Source organism: Mya arenaria, chromosome 3 (genome assembly GCF_026914265.1).
Source record: "Mya arenaria isolate MELC-2E11 chromosome 3, ASM2691426v1".
Classification (NCBI taxonomy): domain Eukaryota; kingdom Metazoa; phylum Mollusca; class Bivalvia; order Myida; family Myidae; genus Mya; species Mya arenaria.
The window spans coordinates 83,351,921-83,371,427 of NC_069124.1; the positions used below are offsets into that span (position 1 = coordinate 83,351,921).

General features: G+C 35.3%; 1 protein-coding gene across 1 annotated transcript in view; it reads left to right on the top strand.

Moving 5' to 3' along the window:
• LOC128227891 (ribonucleoside-diphosphate reductase large subunit-like) overlaps nt 1-19,507 on the top strand; it is a 36,573-nt gene that overhangs the window by 7,723 nt on the left and 9,343 nt on the right. The window contains exons 2-16 of the mRNA XM_052938822.1: nt 1,076-1,164; nt 1,526-1,703; nt 2,338-2,438; nt 4,970-5,029; nt 5,463-5,502; nt 5,736-5,812; nt 6,052-6,137; nt 8,613-8,754; nt 10,564-10,647; nt 10,875-11,116; nt 11,392-11,593; nt 11,798-11,947; nt 12,354-12,575; nt 14,891-14,967; nt 16,861-16,996. Coding sequence (XP_052794782.1) covers nt 1,076-1,164; nt 1,526-1,703; nt 2,338-2,438; nt 4,970-5,029; nt 5,463-5,502; nt 5,736-5,812; nt 6,052-6,137; nt 8,613-8,754; nt 10,564-10,647; nt 10,875-11,116; nt 11,392-11,593; nt 11,798-11,947; nt 12,354-12,575; nt 14,891-14,967; nt 16,861-16,996 — 1,886 coding nt within the window. The remainder of the gene's footprint in view (nt 1-1,075; nt 1,165-1,525; nt 1,704-2,337; nt 2,439-4,969; nt 5,030-5,462; nt 5,503-5,735; nt 5,813-6,051; nt 6,138-8,612; nt 8,755-10,563; nt 10,648-10,874; nt 11,117-11,391; nt 11,594-11,797; nt 11,948-12,353; nt 12,576-14,890; nt 14,968-16,860; nt 16,997-19,507) is intronic.

The following is a 19,507-nucleotide window of genomic DNA, read 5'->3' on the forward strand; positions in this document are numbered from 1 at the left end:
TGTTATGCAATGAATTACGATCCGAACATATCCGAAGATGTTGCGTTCATCGATTGATGAACGCTATTGCCGAAAGGCAGTTCATTTAAGGAATGGAAGTTGAGGTGAAATATTCAGTAATATACTTTCAAAACTTTCTTTAAAGGAAGTCCTGGGCTAGGGTTCAAAATATACTCTGTGTGAGGTCAGTATGCTGTGTGTGTGAGGGTAGGGGCGGGGATGTCGGAGGTGAAGGAGAGATTCTTTTTGCCTTTCACTGTTAGTCAAGTGATAACTCATATAAAAACATTTTTTAATTTATTTATTTTTCAAATTTATGAAAACAATGGTGCATTCTGAACGTTCTGAGGTGCTTTTTTAAAGTATTTGAAAATGGACTGTGTTAGGATAATAAATGAACAAATAAACCCTTCATTTTCTATAAAATGGCGAAAACAAAACCCACAGTTGTGTTAAAGACATCGAATGTCTGACAGAAGTCTAATTTTTGGTCCTCTTTGCCATTGAACTATATACCGGTAATTACATGTTCAATGTCCATGTCTGTAACAGCATGTAAAGTGAAGTATGAATACTGTAAATTTGGCTGAATAATTATAAAAAAAATCTCAGAATCATGTGGATTCAGCCGTGTACTCGCATATAGGCAGCTATGCGCCTGTATTTCCCCATATTTGCAGAGATGACCATGTTCAAGAGGCCACAACATTGCCAAATCTCAACCAAACTCAACAATGCCGGGCTTTTCTTAGAGAGTTACTATCAATCTTTCAGAAAACAATTTTGGTTTTTCTTGCAATCGTATCATCTGTTGTTTAGCCCCTTTAAAAGGGATATTTTAAAAATATGAATTTCATTGCTAGATTTGGGGGAAAAGAATTTTTTTGCTTGTGAATGGGGCTGTATGTCAGAAAAAGCAATATCTGTATTTGGCAAACATCAATAACCTAAAAGGCAATAACCAAGTCATGGAAGCCACTACTACCACAATAAAATGGTATCAATATTTGGGTTTTCATTTCCAAAAGTAACTCCCGATTTACGCGTCACAATGGTTTATGTCTTTATTTTACAGATGGTCGGAAAGAGAAGGTGATGTTTGACAAGATTACATCTCGGATCCAGAAGCTGTGCTATGGACTTCATCCAGAGTTTGTTGACCCAGTATGTTAAGATTTTAAATTCTGTTTCCAGTTATAGTTTTCTGCTTTGGCCTCAAACAAGTTGTACTATTCAGTCAATGTCCGGAAGACTCATTTTTTTCCTGGAAAATGGAACTATATCTGTCTTAAACCCTTTTTGTTTGGTGAATCGGTGATGCCATTTGATACGTATCCTCATGGTTTGACTCATTTCTTTAAACATTTAAAAAATAGGCCAACATAAAAATTACAAATGTTCAAGTTCTAGATGACTTGTGAAGGCTAAAAGAGCGAAAAAAGTCTGGCCAATAGTTTTCAGAAATACTTTAAAAAAAAATACTGATCCATAACAATCTTCTCTGCATCATTGAATCTATTTGCAGGCTCAGATTACTATGAAGGTGATCAGTGGTCTGTACCAGGGAGTGACTACGGTGGAACTGGACAACCTGGCAGCAGAGACCGCTGCTACCATGACGACCAAACACCCGGACTACGCCCAGCTGGCTGCAAGGATCGCCGTCTCCAACCTGCACAAGGAAACCAAAAAAGTGTTCAGTGGTATGCTATGGTTTACAGTTGACAACCTTTCAAATTCATGATATTGATGTTTATATGGATTTGAAGTGGATTGGAAATGGTTTGAAGTGGAGATATATTTCTTGATCCATTGTGTTCAATTCTTTTAGTTGTTAACAGACTTTACCATTAACTTTTGTGTAGGATGTCAAAATGAACTTGCCATAAGCCAATCTCACTTACCTGAACCCATTGATGACATGATTTTTTTCATAAATATCAATTTTTAAATAATCAGAAATAGTGATGTTCCAATGATCAGTTATAATCGAAAGTTGATTGGTTGGGCCTGAAATCAGGCTCAATCAATTGTATTTGGTCATCATCAATTAAATCAGCGAGTCTTTCTTCCTGCCATTATTTGCTTTGCTTTAACTTCCGCCAATTTTTATGCTACCCAAAGGGAGAGCATATAGTTGCCGCTTTGTCCATTCATCCTTCCGTCCCTTGAAAAGCTACTATTCCTGGTCTTCTGGCAAGTGGGTCTTGTGTTAATGTCATGTTAATACTTCACGTTTGCAGAGGAAAGTAACTTAGTATTTAGATCAACTGGAACTATCAGATGTGCTCTGATTTTCAAAACAATACTATGTGAAATTTATTTGAATGATTTCAGATGTGATGGATGATTTGTTCACAATGGTGAATCCCAAAACACAGAAAGCTTCTCCCATGATCTCAGAAGAGATACACAAAATCATCATGGACAACTCTGAGGTATAGTGAGTCTAGTTTACAGCAATGCAGCTTCAGGTTATAACATAGGAGTTAATTAAGCTTTACCCTTGCAGGTTGAAAATAGGGGCTTAGCTTCTTTGTTAATCAGGTTTTCACTAAGTAACCTGGTGATTAGCTTGACATACATCGTTGTTTGGGGGTGCGACTTCAAACTTACCTATGTACCGGTAGCGTAAATTCTAAGTTTGAGTTTCAATGAAAAATTGCTCTCATTTGTCCAAAATTGGTGAGAGAATTTTAATTTCAGTGAGATCTTTTATACCAAATTGATAAAGAAGTGAAAATTAATAACATATTATCCATATTTTAATTGAAAAATATGTTTATTATAACATATAACCTACGCTACGGATCACTTTGAATTATTAACGACTACCAAATTGTCTTCACTGCTATTAACGCTAGTTATGCAACATTTTGGCGCTGTTTTATCGGATAAATTTACATGACGTCACATCAACGTCATTTCTAAACACACGTGCAAAACAAACATCATCGCTTGAAAATCATTGAATTCATGCGCATTGTTTAAAGCAATGGAAGAAATCGCTGGTGTAGAAACGTCAACGTCATCCAAGCAAATGGAGCAACGGACAGTCATTAAATACTGTGCGAGAGCGGGAATGACACCAACGGAAACATATAAATTTATGAATCCGGAGGATGGATTAAGGAAATGTTCCAGGACGCTCGTTTTTGATTTGCACAAGTGTTTCCGGGACGGTCGTGACGATGTAAGTGACAATAAGAGAAGCGGTCGACAACAGGATAGTGGCAGTATCGACAGAGTGCAGCGCGTCATTTCCGAAGATCGACGGAAATCGATCGACGATATAGCAAATAGTGTTGGATTAAGCCATGGAAATGTATATAACATCTTGACAAAGGACTTGGGAATGAAAAAAGTATGCGCAAGATGGGTGCCACGCCTTTTGACCGAAGAAATGATGAAAACCAGGATAGAAGCATCTGAGAAATTTCTACAGCGCTGGAGAAAGGAGGGTGGTCGATTCTTAAGTCGTATCATAACCACGGATGAAACCTGGGTGAACTTTTATGACCCTGAAACCAAGAGGGAGTCAATGGTATGGAAAAGACGATCTTCGCCTCCTCCTAAAAAAGCGAGGCGATCCAAATCATCAAAGAAAATAATGTATATTTTCTTCATGGACAGCCAGGGAATGCTCCTGCAACATGCAGTACCTAGCGACCAGACAGTCCATAAAGATTACTATCAAAAAGTAAGTTACATCAACATATCAATTATGATCACAAATACTATTATAAAATTTAATGTTTAATTCTTATTGATTCCAGGCATTTCGTTTAATATGATTTGGGTTCATATTGAGTATGTTTGTGACATTTTAGGTCGTGCGGAGACACCTCACGAACGCATTGAGAAAGAAACGTCCGGACTGCCAAATTGAACATTTGATCTTTCATCAAGACAACGCTCCTGCACATCGGGCTGAAGACACGTTACTAACAATAGACTTTGGGCTATGAAAGACTGCAACATCCGCCGTATAGTCCCGACCTTGCGCCAATGGACTTTTGTGTGTTTCCGAGATTAAAGGCCGACTTACGAGGTCGCATATTTGAAAGTGAAGATGAAATGAAATTTGCCGTCAGGTCGGCAATAAGAAGCTACGAAAAGGAGTGGTACGCAGATATTTTTGAGAAGTGGGTAGATCGACACAGAAAATGTATTGAATTTCAAAGGCAATACTTTGAAAAGCATTAACTAGCACACAAGAGCCTACGTTGACGTAATTACATTAATGAACATTAACAGTACGTCATTTCCGTACGAGGTGATCCGTACGGTGTGAGATATGTTTATTTGCAGTGTAAAAAATGATTGTTATATGTATGATTAAAAAGTAATTTATGTACAGTCCTCTAGAAAATTGTTTTTGCTTTATTTCGGTGCAATTTAATTTTTCCTAATAAAAAAACTGACAACAGTACAAAGGCAGTCCGGGAACTTTTTGACTGCACCTCGTACAACAATGCTACACAGTAATTTTATTCATGATAATATCAAGTATTGTGTATATGTATGTAAATGTATATTGGGCTAGAATGAAACACTTGTAATGAAATAGATTGATGTTGCAGTACTATACATCACTTGCTGCTATGACAACAGGTCACATATCGTGTACATTAAAAAATTTCTTGATCTATGTATAAGATTTTGAAGAATTGTGTGAATGTTAAGGTTTTATACCAAATACAAATACTTCAATGACAAGGTCACTGTTTAACACTGAAAATAGAAAAAGATGGTTGGTACTGAGGTACATAGAAAGACTTTATGAAGACCTTTCATGGGATTGCGTTTGGGGCTCCTTGTTTAAAATATTCTATATATATTCACAATTTAAATCATCTTGTTGCTATATTTGTATTGCTTAGGGCCCTGGCCCTACTCATAAAAATGTAAGAAAAAACACTAAATGAGGATAGCCCAATAACATTAACAACATTTTTTGTTTTTCCAGAGACTGAATTCTTCAATCATATATGATCGTGATTACACATACAACTACTTTGGGTTCAAGGTAAGATTTGTACTTGTATTTGATCTCAAATTCAGTGTAATAATTCTCTTTAGCAAAGGATTACTTCGAAATCCAGTCTGAGCAAGTTCACTACACTATACTGTACGGTTTGAGAGTTTTAGGAGATGCTGCACCCTGCTCTCTAATGACTTAGTAGGATAAAACATACTTATTTATCATTTTCATTATATATCTTGCAGTTAAAACTACTTCAATAAAACACATGTATCATTCTTTAAATATTCATTCAATTAGTAATAGTTCTTTACAGCCCTTAACAATGTGGCTTTATCACCCTGCCCCTTTTCTGCAGCACCTGCCTCTATTTAAACCCTAATGCTTACAGTCAAGAGCTTGCTACATTTGCAGACAATTATTTATTCAAGAAGAAATCCAAAGATGCTACCTTCAAACAAATTGTTCTCCTTTTCAGACCCTTGAACGGTCCTACCTCTTGAAAATAGATGGCAAAGGTAAGGGCAGATGGTCAGTGGTAAAATTCAGTCTAAAAAAAGTTGTTGAATTGTAGTAAAAAAATTGAACCATTTTGATCATCATGTTATTAAAAGAAGATAAAAAATTTTTTAGATCACTTGTTATTTAGTGTTAAAATAAGAAGAAATGTTTCAACTGATGATGGTAAATAAAATCTGATCATATTCAGAATGGGAACATATTTTAAATTCTACAATGTGTTATAATTTAGTTGTTGAGCGTCCCCAGCACATGTTGATGAGAGTTTCTGTAGGAATTCATCACACTGACATTGATGCTGCCATCGAGGTGAGAATCACAGTCTTGGTAAAAACGTCCCTGTCGTCTTGGTCAACGCTGCCGTCTTTAAAACTAAATCATTTATGGCAAGATTTGTCTCAAATTTTTATCAAAGACACTTTTTTCTACATATACCGGTACATTGTTTTATCTATGAGTCTGGTTATTAATTTTATTATCAAAAAGAAACTGGTTCGACAAGAGATTTCAAAAGACTGCCAACTGTGTTATATATTGTAATATTTCAGACATACAACTTGCTATCAGAGAAGTGGTTCACACATGCATCTCCTACCTTGTTTAACGCTGGTACCGTTCGACCCCAACTGTCAAGGTATTTCATGTTTAAGGCAACAAAATTTCTCTAGTAATACAATCTCTTGATGTTGTTTCAAGTTTATAGCTGATAAGAGATGACCTTTGCTTATAAGTTGTTTTCAAGAAATATGGTGGTTAATAGACAGTAGAACCTAGTAATTATAAAATCGCTTTTCTTCTGATAATTAGATAACTTTATATGGCCTTTTCAATTATCCCCAACCAATGTCCTCTATAATGCTCTTTAAAAGCAGTTGACTGCTTTCAGCAACTTAAACAATTGTTCAGGGTTTTTTCCTCTATTTAAAATAATTTTGTCTAAAGGACCCTTCTTAAAATTGGGAATTTTTGCTGCACTTCACATGAGTTGTGGAAATTCTGAGGCAAAGTTATTTCCTATCCCTGTTTTTTTCTCTATCACAAGAAATATAAAAAATACATTTATTTTAATCACACAAATTTGTTTTTTTACCTTTATTTTTTTGCAGAATTAGTTTAATATTAACACTTGCTTAGATGAAATTTGAATATCAGGCTTTAGAAAGAACCAGTGAATTTTTTTAAGAAATAATTTTACTGCCTGTTCTTTTGCTTTTGCAATTGGGATAATATGTGTGATAAGTCCCAAAATTGGCGAAATAACGGTGATCTCACTTATTAACTGGCGATGAAATCATTGGGTTAATTTATTGATATTAATAGTTTGACTTACTTTAAAATACTTAATGAGCATTATGAATACTGAGATGTGCATTTTTGAATTAAACAAATAACTCACAAAAACATATTTACAGTGGTTGACAGTCATTCTTGTGTCGGTGTATTTGTACTTTTTTCTGCACTCATACCTATTAAAGGCATCAGGAGTAAATATTTCACATAGAGATATTTGTAATACATGTAAATAATACAAAATGGTGCGTCCTACAGAAAAAAAAAGTCTAAATACATATCTGCTATTTTACGGATTCCTGGACCAGAGTTTATGCGAACACAAGGAAAGTTGTTCTAAAAGAGATGTTCAAAAATCAATTGCTTTTCAGAAAAGTGCATAGTGGGAGCAATTTTGAATTCTAGATAAAAAGAAATTTAGATAGTAGGGGGTAATTCGACATTTTTTTCGAAAAAATGGACTATTTTATTAAGGGGTAACAGCCGATATTCAGCAGTTAAATTAAAAAAATCCCTGTTACCCTTAGCTGGCTGCTTAACAGAGGTTTAGGTGGCTACTTTAAACACAGGTTTACAGACCTTTTTCTGCCCACCTCATGGATGAGAATGTTTGACCCATTCCCTATGCAAAATATGTACATTTTTCCCCATTTCAAGAAAAAAAAAACAAATGAGATGAAGTCTCAGTCCAGAAAAGCTTGGCTTCTCGACTTACACCATGACTGTTTATGTAGAAGTTTTAGCGCGGGAACAAATCATTTGAAACATTTGTTCATTTACAATTCTAAATGCATAAATTAACTCTTTTGAGTATGGTCGCTCTCCTTGCAGCCAGAAAATTCAGTTTCGTAAGAAAATCAGAAAAAAATAAATGCCATTTTTCAGTAATGTTACTTTTAAAGCTGCACTCTCACAGATTTACCATTTTTCCACCTTTTTTTTTTTTTTGTCTTGGAAAGGGTGTATTTTTGCATAAATATCTGCAAACCTGCTATAAGATTACTGACAAAACCTCAGGTCGTTGATTTTCATATTTCCGTTTGGAAATTAATGTTTTATAGCTTAAACCTTTGCTAATGGTTTAAGAAAAATACATAAAACATCAATTTTAAATATAAAAATCCATGATCTATTTTTTTTTGTCAGCTGTCTTTAATAACTGGTTTCCATAGATTTTCGCACAAATTGGCTCGTTCCAAGACAAAAAATAAAGTTGTCACAACGTTCAATCTGTGAGGGTGCAGCTTAAATCTTTGTCAACAAGAGCCGAAATCAGTTCTAAATTACAACCTTTTGTATTGGAAACACATGTTTTAATGGCTGTTTGATGTAAAAATGATTCATGTCGCATTTATTACAATCCGTGTAGTCATTATTTCATAACATAATTGAACGTGCTTTCAACAAAGCATTATACAATTATTGTTTATCCAACATGCACGAAGAGCACCCTGGCACATCAATCATGTCATCTACAAGCTTACCCTAGCATCTGTTAGTTCACATAGGCACACACACTACACCAACACAACTCCCAAATAAATGTGCATCGAGAAGGAAAATTCCCTATAACCTTGTATCTCCAACAACAATAAACAACAGTTTTTCCTTCACACTAATGTATGATTTTTCCTCTTCAGCCTCTATTATTTTACAATTTAGTGAGACTTGTGTTCTCTTTAAGTCATTCAAGTATGTGTTTTAAACTGCAAGTATAAGAATTTATTAAATCCTGTTTGACAAAAGAAGATTTGACTTATCTTGGAAGAGCGTACTATTGTAAATGGTATAAGAAATGGTTGCCATGTTTTCCTTTCAGTTGCTTTTTATTGACCATGCACTCAGATAGTATAGAGGGTATCTATGATACCCTGAAGCAGTGTGCCCTCATCTCAAAAGCTGCTGGAGGGATTGGGCTGAATGTTCATAACATCCGTTCCACTGGTAGCTACATTGCAGGAGTAAGTGTCCTCTTCTTACATGAGCTTCTCATTTCAGCTGTTTCCTGCTCACAATGCAATCCGACAGCATAGAGGGCATCTACCAAACCCTTTATCAGTGTGCTCTTATCTCTAAGTCTGCCGGTGGGATAGGTCTTAATGTTCACAATATCCGAGCCTCTGGAAGTTATATTGCTGGAGTTCGTATACAGTTAAAGCATTATAAATTCTTTGCATGTAATCGTTCACAAGTTATTAGGCCTAACAAAACAAAGAAAATATTAAGAGTAACCAAACCATACATACTAAACCTGCCAACACTAGTGATTTGTCATAGTTTATTTCTGATTTTAAAAATAGCCAAAAGGTGAACCGTAGGGGATCACATCTTCTTCCCAAATAGTTACTAGATTCGTACATACACTTCCTTAAGTTGAAAATTTGTCCTTAATATCCAGGCAGTTTCGTGCATTTATTTGCTATAAAAGGCAGGTAGCCGGAACCTGCTACCTGTCATTTTACCATGATCGTGACATAAATTTTGTCTGCATGATTAATTATTGCCCTAGTTATTTTGAGGATGATGCCCTGAACTAAGGGGTTTTGTTAGGCCTTATTGATGACTGGCAAAGCTAGGTGCAGGTTGCTTCTGGTTCATGTTTATCCCCATAACAAGTTCGTGCACTACACCTTGATGCAAACTTCTCTACATCAGAAAAATGGCATAGTATTTATACATATATAACATGTAGATTTTAGACATGAAAGAAGATAAGGCTGAAGCTTTGTATATACTAAGTAAACTGACAATACTAGGTTGGGTTACACTCAATATAGCACATTATTATATGCATGCTCAGTTCAGGTTGTTTATAGAAATTGTTATATGTTCCCCATCTGTCAGGGGTCGACACTAACTAAATTTCCCTGGGATCCTGTAGAGATATCAGCAGATGAAACCAAGTATCCCTTTTTAAAGTCAGGTGTCCTTTGGAAAACATTTCTTCTTTTTTTGTAAGGATTTTTATGCCTGTTTTACAAAACAATCACACAACATATTGTAAAGAAGAGCTCTAAATTATATTGTGTATGCAGACCGGTTTTCTTCCGTAATATAAATTATTACAAATGATGGCATGCAGAGTTTGTGGTTCAATTACATCCACACAAAAATGAATCCAGAAGTTGACTAGAGCAGAACCAATGGTGTGCTCCTCCTGCTCTAAATATCTGCAAATGAAATCATTTGATTGTTATTTAATATCATTTTGAGCCTAACACATATTTTGCGTTTCTATCTTGCACTCTGCCAAAATATTATGGTGTCTTAAATTTTCTTGAGCCCCACCATGAAATGAAGTGTCTTTGGGATCCCAAGACACGGTCTGTTAGTGTCGAACGCTGTCTATGCTGTTTGGTATCATTGCTAGCATCAGTAGATATTTTTACCCCAACTCATGTATTTGTGTTAGTTATAATTCTCTGGTGTGAGGTTTTATATACATGTTATATTCACTAGATACTAAAATAGTGCTTATAGAGGCAGATTTGTACTATTGTAATATTTTATAAACTTCAACCATAAAGATAGAAGTATGACTTTAAAATTAAATAATGTATAACATTGCTTCCCTTTTTCTTTAATTTCTTCTATTTTGTCATAAATAGGATATATATTTTCATAAGTATTGATGTTGACATAGAAAACAAGATATGAAGTGTTTTTTGTAGTTTAAAAGAATATAGCTGTGCTGAAATTGCAGTTATGTATTGCAAGTACTTTAGCTTATTTGCAGTTATGTATTGTTAGCACTGTGGCTTATTTCACAGACAAACGGTACATCAAACGGCCTTTTGCCGATGTTGCGGGTCTACAACAACACAGCCAGATATGTGGACCAGGGAGGAAACAAGGTCAGCTGTTTTCTCTTTTGAAAAACAATGGAAGTATAGAAATGCACCAAAGTTTAATTGCTGGTATCTTTTCAAAACATTTCCAAATAGTGAAACACAATACTTAAGATTTAAATTGATCTCCAGAGCAATTAATAAGTAAATATTTTGTTATTTTTAACTTCAAGTATCAAGAACTATTTCTGTGCCTGATTTTCATGAAAAGAATATGTTTCTTCCCAAATCAGCGCCCGGGAGCATTTGCCATTTACCTAGAGCCTTGGCATGCAGACATATTTGATTTCCTTGACTGTCGTAAGAACACAGGCAAGGAAGAGCAGAGGGCCCGTGACCTGTTTTATGCCCTCTGGATTCCGGACCTGTTTATGAAGCGTGTGGAGACAAATGGGGAGTGGACCCTAATGTGCCCCGCCGAGTGCCCAGGTCTCCATGACTGCTGGGGAGAAGAGTTCGAGAAACTCTACACTCAGTCAGTACAGCTCAATTCTTTTTAAAAATTGTGAAAAATATGATGAACATACCTGCAAGAGCTATAGCTGCTCTTATTACTCTAGGTACAACTGATCTTAATGGCCTGTCTTAACCTTATCTTGCAGCCATTCATAGTGATATTTTTTCTATGGTTTTTAAAACATGAGTTCTTAGTATGATTATATATCATAATTCCTCTTATATGTAGCTACTGAAGGTATGAAACATTTAAGCAGAAACGTTAAATTTGTATATTGATCATAATACTTGTAGGTATGAGAGTGAGGGTCGTGGACGGAAGACAATCAAGGCTCAACAGCTGTGGTACGCCATCATTGAGGCCCAGACTGAGACGGGCACCCCGTATATGCTGTACAAGGACAGCTGTAACGGCAAGTCCAACCAGCAGAACCTGGGCACCATCAAGTGTAGCAATCTGTGTACCGAGATTATCGAGTACAGTAGCAAGGATGAAGTAAGATATTCTCACTGTTATGCACTGTACGAACTGTGGTTCCAACAGCATTAAAAATATAGTAATATTTGCTACACAGCAATGGTTGATTCTTGTGTTTATGAAAATACTTTGGCCTTAGAGAAAGCTTGTTGATAAGTGTTGTTGAAAGTATTCTTGGAACATTGGATTCACAAACTTTAATATTTAAACAATGCTTTACAGGTGGCAGTGTGCAATTTGGCTTCCATTGCCTTGAACATGTTTGTGAAGCCGGATCAGACATATGACTTTGCCAAGCTGGCAGACGTAACCAAGGTTATTGTAAGAAATCTCAACAAAATCATTGATGTCAACTACTATCCTGTGATAGAGGTAAGATTAATGATTGGTCTGACAATGGTGATAAAAAAAAATAAAATAAAAATAATAGAAGGTGCTATAAAGGAAACATTTTTTTAGATTTATTTCTGTTTTAAGAATGGTAATAGCAAAATGCTATGTACAAATGATAGCGCTTAAAATACCAGATGTCATAAATAGACTTGGATAAACAAGCACAATTTCTTACAAGTGGCTTGGCATTAAACTTCAAGCCCTGTTGTAGAAAATACAAAGTTTGAGCAGGTTTTTGCCTGTAAGGGCTTGCCCGCTTGTGCTTATTTCGACCACTGCTTTTCAAAGCAGTGCTTTAGCCATTGATGAACTGATAAGGATATCAGTGTTTAAAGGTGCATACTTTGCTCTTAATAACATTTCATATTTTGGCCTTTTTTTTCAGGCAGAAAATTCAAATATGAGGCATCGCCCAATAGGTATCGGTGTCCAGGGGCTTGCTGATGCCTTTATTCTCATGAGGTTCCCATTTGAAAGCCCAGAAGCACAACAACTGAACAAGGACATATTTGAGACCATCTACTTTGCGGCCCTTGATGCCAGTTGTGAGCTAGCAGAAAAACTTGGCCCCTATAAAACCTATCCTGGATCACCTGTCAGTAAAGGGGTAGGTTGACTGTAATCTATTACTGCTAGGGGTGCATATAGTATGTGCATCAATAATTAATTAATAATGTTCTCCCTTTTGGTAGAGCTGCAATAACAAGCCGAAGACCATATTGTTATTTATTGCTTTAAGGACATCCAGTATCAGGTCAATTTGTGTGTAAAATCTTTCTGCATATTAATACACTGAATTAAACATGATACAGGTTTGTTGAAAATCGTCTTATTGGAATATACATTGTACCTGTTTGATTAATTCTCAGGGCTGTCTTTCAAGTGATTTGTGGGCTGAATTTCAGCCCTATTCCCTTACAAATTAAATGTTTTTCCTATTTTTGTGTCAAATTTCCCCTCCAAGCTTCTCTTATTTTGAAAAAATAAAAGAAAAACTGGACTAAAAATATCCTTGATAGAGCCTTTTTTCGTTGGCAATATGCAGAAACAAATTCCAGAAGTATTAATTTGGATATTAATTAGAACAAAAATACATTTATATTTGATATAAATATCTGAATAAAGTCATACAGCATGCATTTAAAATTCTCATCAGAACAGCCCAGTTCTCCTACAGCAGAAAAACGACACTTGATTTTTCATGCCATTTACCGGAATTAACGTTCAGGAAATGATGTCAGAAATCAATAGATTTAGTGCATTTTCTTGTTAATAAACTCAAACAGCAGTTGGTTTCTTCTGAAAAGTTTTTTTAAGGAAATACGGTATATTTCTAAAAGAAATATATCATTGGTTCATCAGAACATATCGTTAAACCTGATAAACTGCAGGGATTTCAATAATACCCAAAATCAGAAACTGCAAAATCAAGGTTTTAATTTGGACTTGCATACTCACAAGATTGGACTGAAATTTAAATATTGTTAGTGCCTTTTGCCTAAGCTTGCAAAATACAGCGAACGGATATTTACCATCTCAGATCGAAAGTAAAGCACTTTACTGTAAACTTCGCTAGGTTGTAGCTCAAGGTTTTACCCAAGCCTGTATTGTTGAATGCAAGCTACTTGAGCCCACTCGCATTGTTAAAAGCTGGAGCCCTGTATCCTACTCTAGTTAATGGCTCCAGGTCTGTAAGCCACCCTAGCCTACCTATGTTGTTAATGGCTCTGGGCCTGTAAGCTACTCTAGCCTATCAACATTGTTAATGGCTCTCTGTAAGCCACCCTAGCCTACCTATGTTGTTAATGGCTCCGGGCCTGTAAGCTACTCTAGCCTATCAACATTGTTAATGGCTCTCTGTAAGCCACCCTAGCCTACCTATGTTGTTAATGGCTCCGGGCCTGTAAGCTACTCTAGCCTATCAACATTGTTAATGGCTCTCTATAAGCCATCCTAGCCTACCTATGTTGTTAATGGCTCTCTGTAAGCCACCCTAGCCTACCTATGTTGTTAATGGCTCCGGGCATGTAAGCTACTCTAGCCTATCAACATTGTTAATGGCTCTCTGTAAGCCACCCTAGCCTACCTATGTTGTTAATGGCTCCAGGTCTGTAAGCCACCCTAGCCTATCAACATTGGTAATGGCTCTCTATAAGCCACCCTAGCCTACCTATGTTGTTAATGGCTCCGGGCATGTAAGCTACTTTAGCCTATCAACATTGTTAATGGCTCCCTGTAAGCCACCCTAGCCTACCTACGTTGTTAATGACTCTAAACCTGTAAGTGACGCTAGCCTACTGGCAACGTTAATGGCTCCCGCCCTGTAAGTTATTCACGCCTACAAACATTGTTAATGGCTCCACACCTGTGAGCCACTCTAGCCTACCTACGCCGTTAAAAGCTCCAGCCCTGTAAGCTACTCTAGGCTACCTATGTCGTTAATAGCTCCAGCCCTGTAAGCTACTCTAGCCTACCTATGTCATTAAAAGCTTCAGCCCTGTAAGCTACTCTAGCCTACCTTCATCATTAATAGCTCCAGCCCTGTAAGCAACTCGAGCCTACCTACATCGTTAATAGCTCCAGCCCAATGATTAAATTAGCGCCAGCATGTTAGCTTAAAAAAAGACTTGGCTGATATGTTGTGGCTTGTGGGCTATAATCTTATCATAATGATATTATGAACATACAGTATCAGAATTGTAAATTAATTAAGATGAATGCTAGTCTGTGTATTTAATATTTGACATGTTCATTGGCTTAAAAAAAACTCCACAGAACACACTATGCTGTGGTCTTATACACAGTTGGAATACACTAGTATTAAGCCTTTTACCTACAAGTGGAAACAAGCAGCTTTTTATGAGATCTTGCTGTTCTGTCATATGCATTTGCTTCTAAGAGATTATTTAATGCCATTTTCAGATTCTTCAACATGACATGTGGGATGTGAAGGATACTGAACGTTTAGATTGGGCTGGTCTACGTGCACGTATTGCCAAGTAAGCATAACTCCATAACTTCTCTTTACAATACAGTACTAAATAAATGTTAATCAAAGTCACTGCTTATAAATGTAACACATGGAAAACAATAGATGGCTCAAAATACTGTGAAAATGATGATACATGACAAAACAATTCGTGGGTCTATTAGAACTATGAAGTAGTTTTCCCGTTCAAGTAGATATATACATGTTCATCATTGATGTAGACAATAAAAAGAAAAATATTTTTATAGCTGTAATTCACCTGTGAAGTATGTTGGGTTGTTTTGTTGTGGTTTTTCGAATTTTTTTGAAATATAAAATTAAATATACATATAAATAAAATAAATATGCAAGTATCCATCTTTTAGCAAATTGACTTCCAAATCACTGGGAAAGAAAACCTACCCAATGCCAAAGTCCAAATACCAAAACTATATAAATGAAAAAATATGGGTCATCTGGGCCAAAAACTAGGTCACAGAGCCCAAATATGGAAAAATCTTGTTAACACTCTCGAGATAACATTTTCAGCCCAAATATCCTGGAAATTTGTCAGAAACGTTGTTTTGATGATTTCTAGCTCAAGTTTGAATATGGGTCATCTGGGGTCAAAAACTAGGTCACAGAGCCCAAATATGGAAATACCTTGTTAACACTCTCGGTGTAAAAATTTCATACATCAGAGAAGCCAAATCCCTGCTTTAATTATCAACAAGTCTATAGCACAAAGTTTTACTGAGGTGAGCGATACAGGGCCATCTTGGCCCTCTCGTTATATTTAGCAGTGTAGGCATGTCAATTCTTAATGGATTTATTGACCTTATTATTAGTTATACATTTCATGAACTTTTAGCAACAGTAACTGAATTGATCCAAGAATTGCAATTTGTGCCAGTAATCCATCTTTAAGTTTTGAGTCCATATTATGACAATGCTAAATAGAGGATAAGATATAAATGTTAATTGAAAGTGTTAAACAAGTTGCACAGATTGATACTTAGTGCACTCTACCAAGCATTATCATTATGTGCAACAAGCTTAATATTTAAAAAAAAAACAATGGACACAAATGTGATAATATATTTATAACATGTGTTTTCTCTTCAAAAGCAGTAAAACAATGTTATCAAGTCACCACAATACATATGTATCACTTTATCGAAAATACTTAAGGCTTGCTATTTCATCGATGTTATAAATCAAGGACTTCCTATTTTTAGCCAAAATAACCTTGACTTTGATCTTGCCTACATTACACACAATATGAAAAACTTAAACAAATATCCTTTTATAAAATGTTCAAATATCCAAGAATATTTAGGTTACCGATCAAACAACTTGTATAAATTTCCTATATTCCCACTCTTGACCAGTTTTTGTGAACAATTTTTGTCAGATTCAGCGTACTACTACGAGAAAAACAAAAGATACTAAAAAACAACGGCGGGGTATATAGCCGTCCTTTGGACTGCCTCGTTTAAATTCGAAAAGTATTTGTTATCCAATCCTTATGAAACTTGATGAAAAAAATTATGGACATAACAGGGCAGTGGTGAGCACATCAATGTTATCGAACATGATGATCATAGCTATTTTGCTTTGCTGTTCACTGATTCAATTAAAAAAAAAACTGACTAAATTAAGCATTTCTATATATTGTACCCCCAATTTTTTCCTGTATCCCCATAAATTTACTCTATTAAGCTGTTTATAAGTATAACTGTTAATTAAATGAAATCTTTGACACAACAGTTACATGTTGCCGCATAGGCATTGATGTCAGCTCTGTTGTATGATTACTGTCTTAAAAATGTTTATACTTATTTGAAATATTGTTAGTTCATAAAAAAAAAGGTTGGAAAAGCACTGTTGATAATGACCACCATTGTTCTGTTATATGTTGCAGACATGGAGTGAGAAACAGCCTGCTGCTTGCCCCAATGCCAACGGCTTCCACTGCTCAGATCCTTGGCAACAATGAGTCTATTGAGGCTTACACTAGCAACATATACACCCGAAGGGTGCTCTCTGGAGAATTTCAGGTATAAAGCGAGCTTTCCTGACCTGGGATTAGGAATAACTTGGTGTTAAACACTGTTGCTAGAAATAGAAAGTGGTTTCCATTTGATAACTGTTGTAAGAATTGGTGTAGCTTAGGGTGTGGGTCAAGGTCATCAGATAGTCAAATGGTTTAAGCTTAATAACTTCGAGGGGTTAGAACAAGAACCAGTTATCGGGCCAAATTTCGGAAAATGACTTTTAAAGAAATGGATGCATTTATTAAAAATACATAATGTGTCAAAATTTCATTTTCATGACGTAAGTACTATCAAAGATATTGATTTGTGACCAAACCACTTATCGATTATCACTCACTTTGGTTCGAGTAAAAAACAGGTATCACAATATAATTTACAAGTTTTAATTATAACATTGATGCAGTATGGAGCTAAAACAATTTAGGCATCAATACATGATTTTTGCAGGAATGTAAATTGTTGATCTTCTTAATACTCTTTCTGCAAAAACCAAGTATGTGTTGATACATCGATTTTGCAGGTATAGAAATCTAATATATTATAATTATCCCTACAAGCAAAAGCATGCTATAGAGAGATACCGAATAGCAGACGCCTGTTATTGTCATCTTATGTTAGAGGTAAACACGGTTACCAGTTGATGCAGGCTTTTACCAGGCAACTGCCAGTCTGTATCTTTGACATTTCAGATACAATAACAATACATTGAGTTATAATTGCTTTTATCAGAGAGTGAAAGATAACAATGTGGCCTGTTGAGTGATAAAAACCATGCATTGAAGAAATCTTAAACTTTTGTTGAATTTTTAGAGTCATTACAGAAACTTACTTTCAGTTTCATTAGCATCTTGTAAACGTGACAACATGTTGGAGAGAGAATTTTCATGTTTCAAAGCGGATTTTGATATTTAATTGTAAAAAGTAAGTAATTTTTTTTTTATTTATTCATTCATTTCAACAATATCGCAAACAAATTTGGTACTACTTTCTACAGCCTCCTATTGTTTTCATGTACATTGATTTTAAATACATAACTTTCACGAGAGTGTTTACAAGAGTAGCAAACCAGAAACGATTTTGATTTTGCATTCTGCATTCTGCATTTTCATCTTTGAAATATACATACAATTATCTTGTATTTAAATAAATGATTATGAAGATTTTATTCTTTAAACTATTATAAATATTACACTGGTAAGCTTAATTTATGACACCTTTGTCTGTTTAATTATTTTACAGATGTGGTCAGATACAGAAGATGAGATTTTTCGATCCATAGATTTGAACATTTTTGTAAATGAGTCGCTAAATGTACAAGATGTAAATAAAGGTGACAATACAGGGAATGAGACAAGTGTACAAAATTGTGAATGGGTTGTCATGTGTTCAAGATGAATATGACGACTACAGTACCGTGAATGAGTTGTCAAGTGTACAAGACAGAAACGAAAATGACAATATTGTGAATGAGTTGTCACGTGTACAAGATGTTAATGAAACTGACAATATTGTGAATGGGTTGTCATGTGTACAATATGTTAATGAAACTGACAATATTGTGAATGGGTTGTCATGTGTACAATATGTTAATGAAACTGACAATATCGTGAATGAGTTGTCACGTGTACAATATGTTAATGAAACTGACAATATTGTGAATGGGTTGTCATGTGTACAAGATGAAAATAAAAATGACAATATCGTGAATGAGTTGTTAAGTGTACAAGACAGAAATGAAAATGACAATATTGTGAATGAGTTGTCAAGTGTACAAGACAGAAATGAAAATGACAATATTGTGAATGAGTTGTCAAGTGTACAAGACAGAAATGAAAATGAAAACATTGTGAATGAGTTGGCACGTGTACAAGATGTTTATGAAACTGACAATATTGTGAATGGGTTGTCACATGTACAAGATGTAAATGAAGACGACTTTATTGTGAAGAAAAGATGCCAAGTGTACAAGATGTTAATAAAGATGACAATACCGTTAATGAGTCGTCAATTAAACAAGATGTAAATGAGGCTGGCAATAATGTTAATCAGTCGTCAAGAGTACAGGATCTGAATAAAGGTGACACTATTGTGAAGAAGTCGTCAAGTGTACACGATGTAAATGAATCTGGCAATAATGTTCATGAGTTGTCAAGTGTACAGGATATGAATAAAGGTGACAATACCATGAATGAGTCGTCAATTGCACAAGATATAAATAAAGGTGACAATACTGTCAATAAGTTGTCAAGTGTTCAAGGTGTAAATGAAGATAAAAACACCGTAAATGAATTGCCCTTGGGACAAGATGTAAAAGGAAATGACAATATTATAAAGGAGCCTAACACAAAGGAGAAATAAATAAATGAAAAACATCGAAAGAAACGATTTAAGAGACCTACTCACAAGAAGCTCAGATACATTGACAGTGGAAGAGATAGTGATAATGTCCCATTAATCAATCTTGTCTGTGATTGGAAAAACATTGCATCTGATTGATCAGATATTGATGATGAT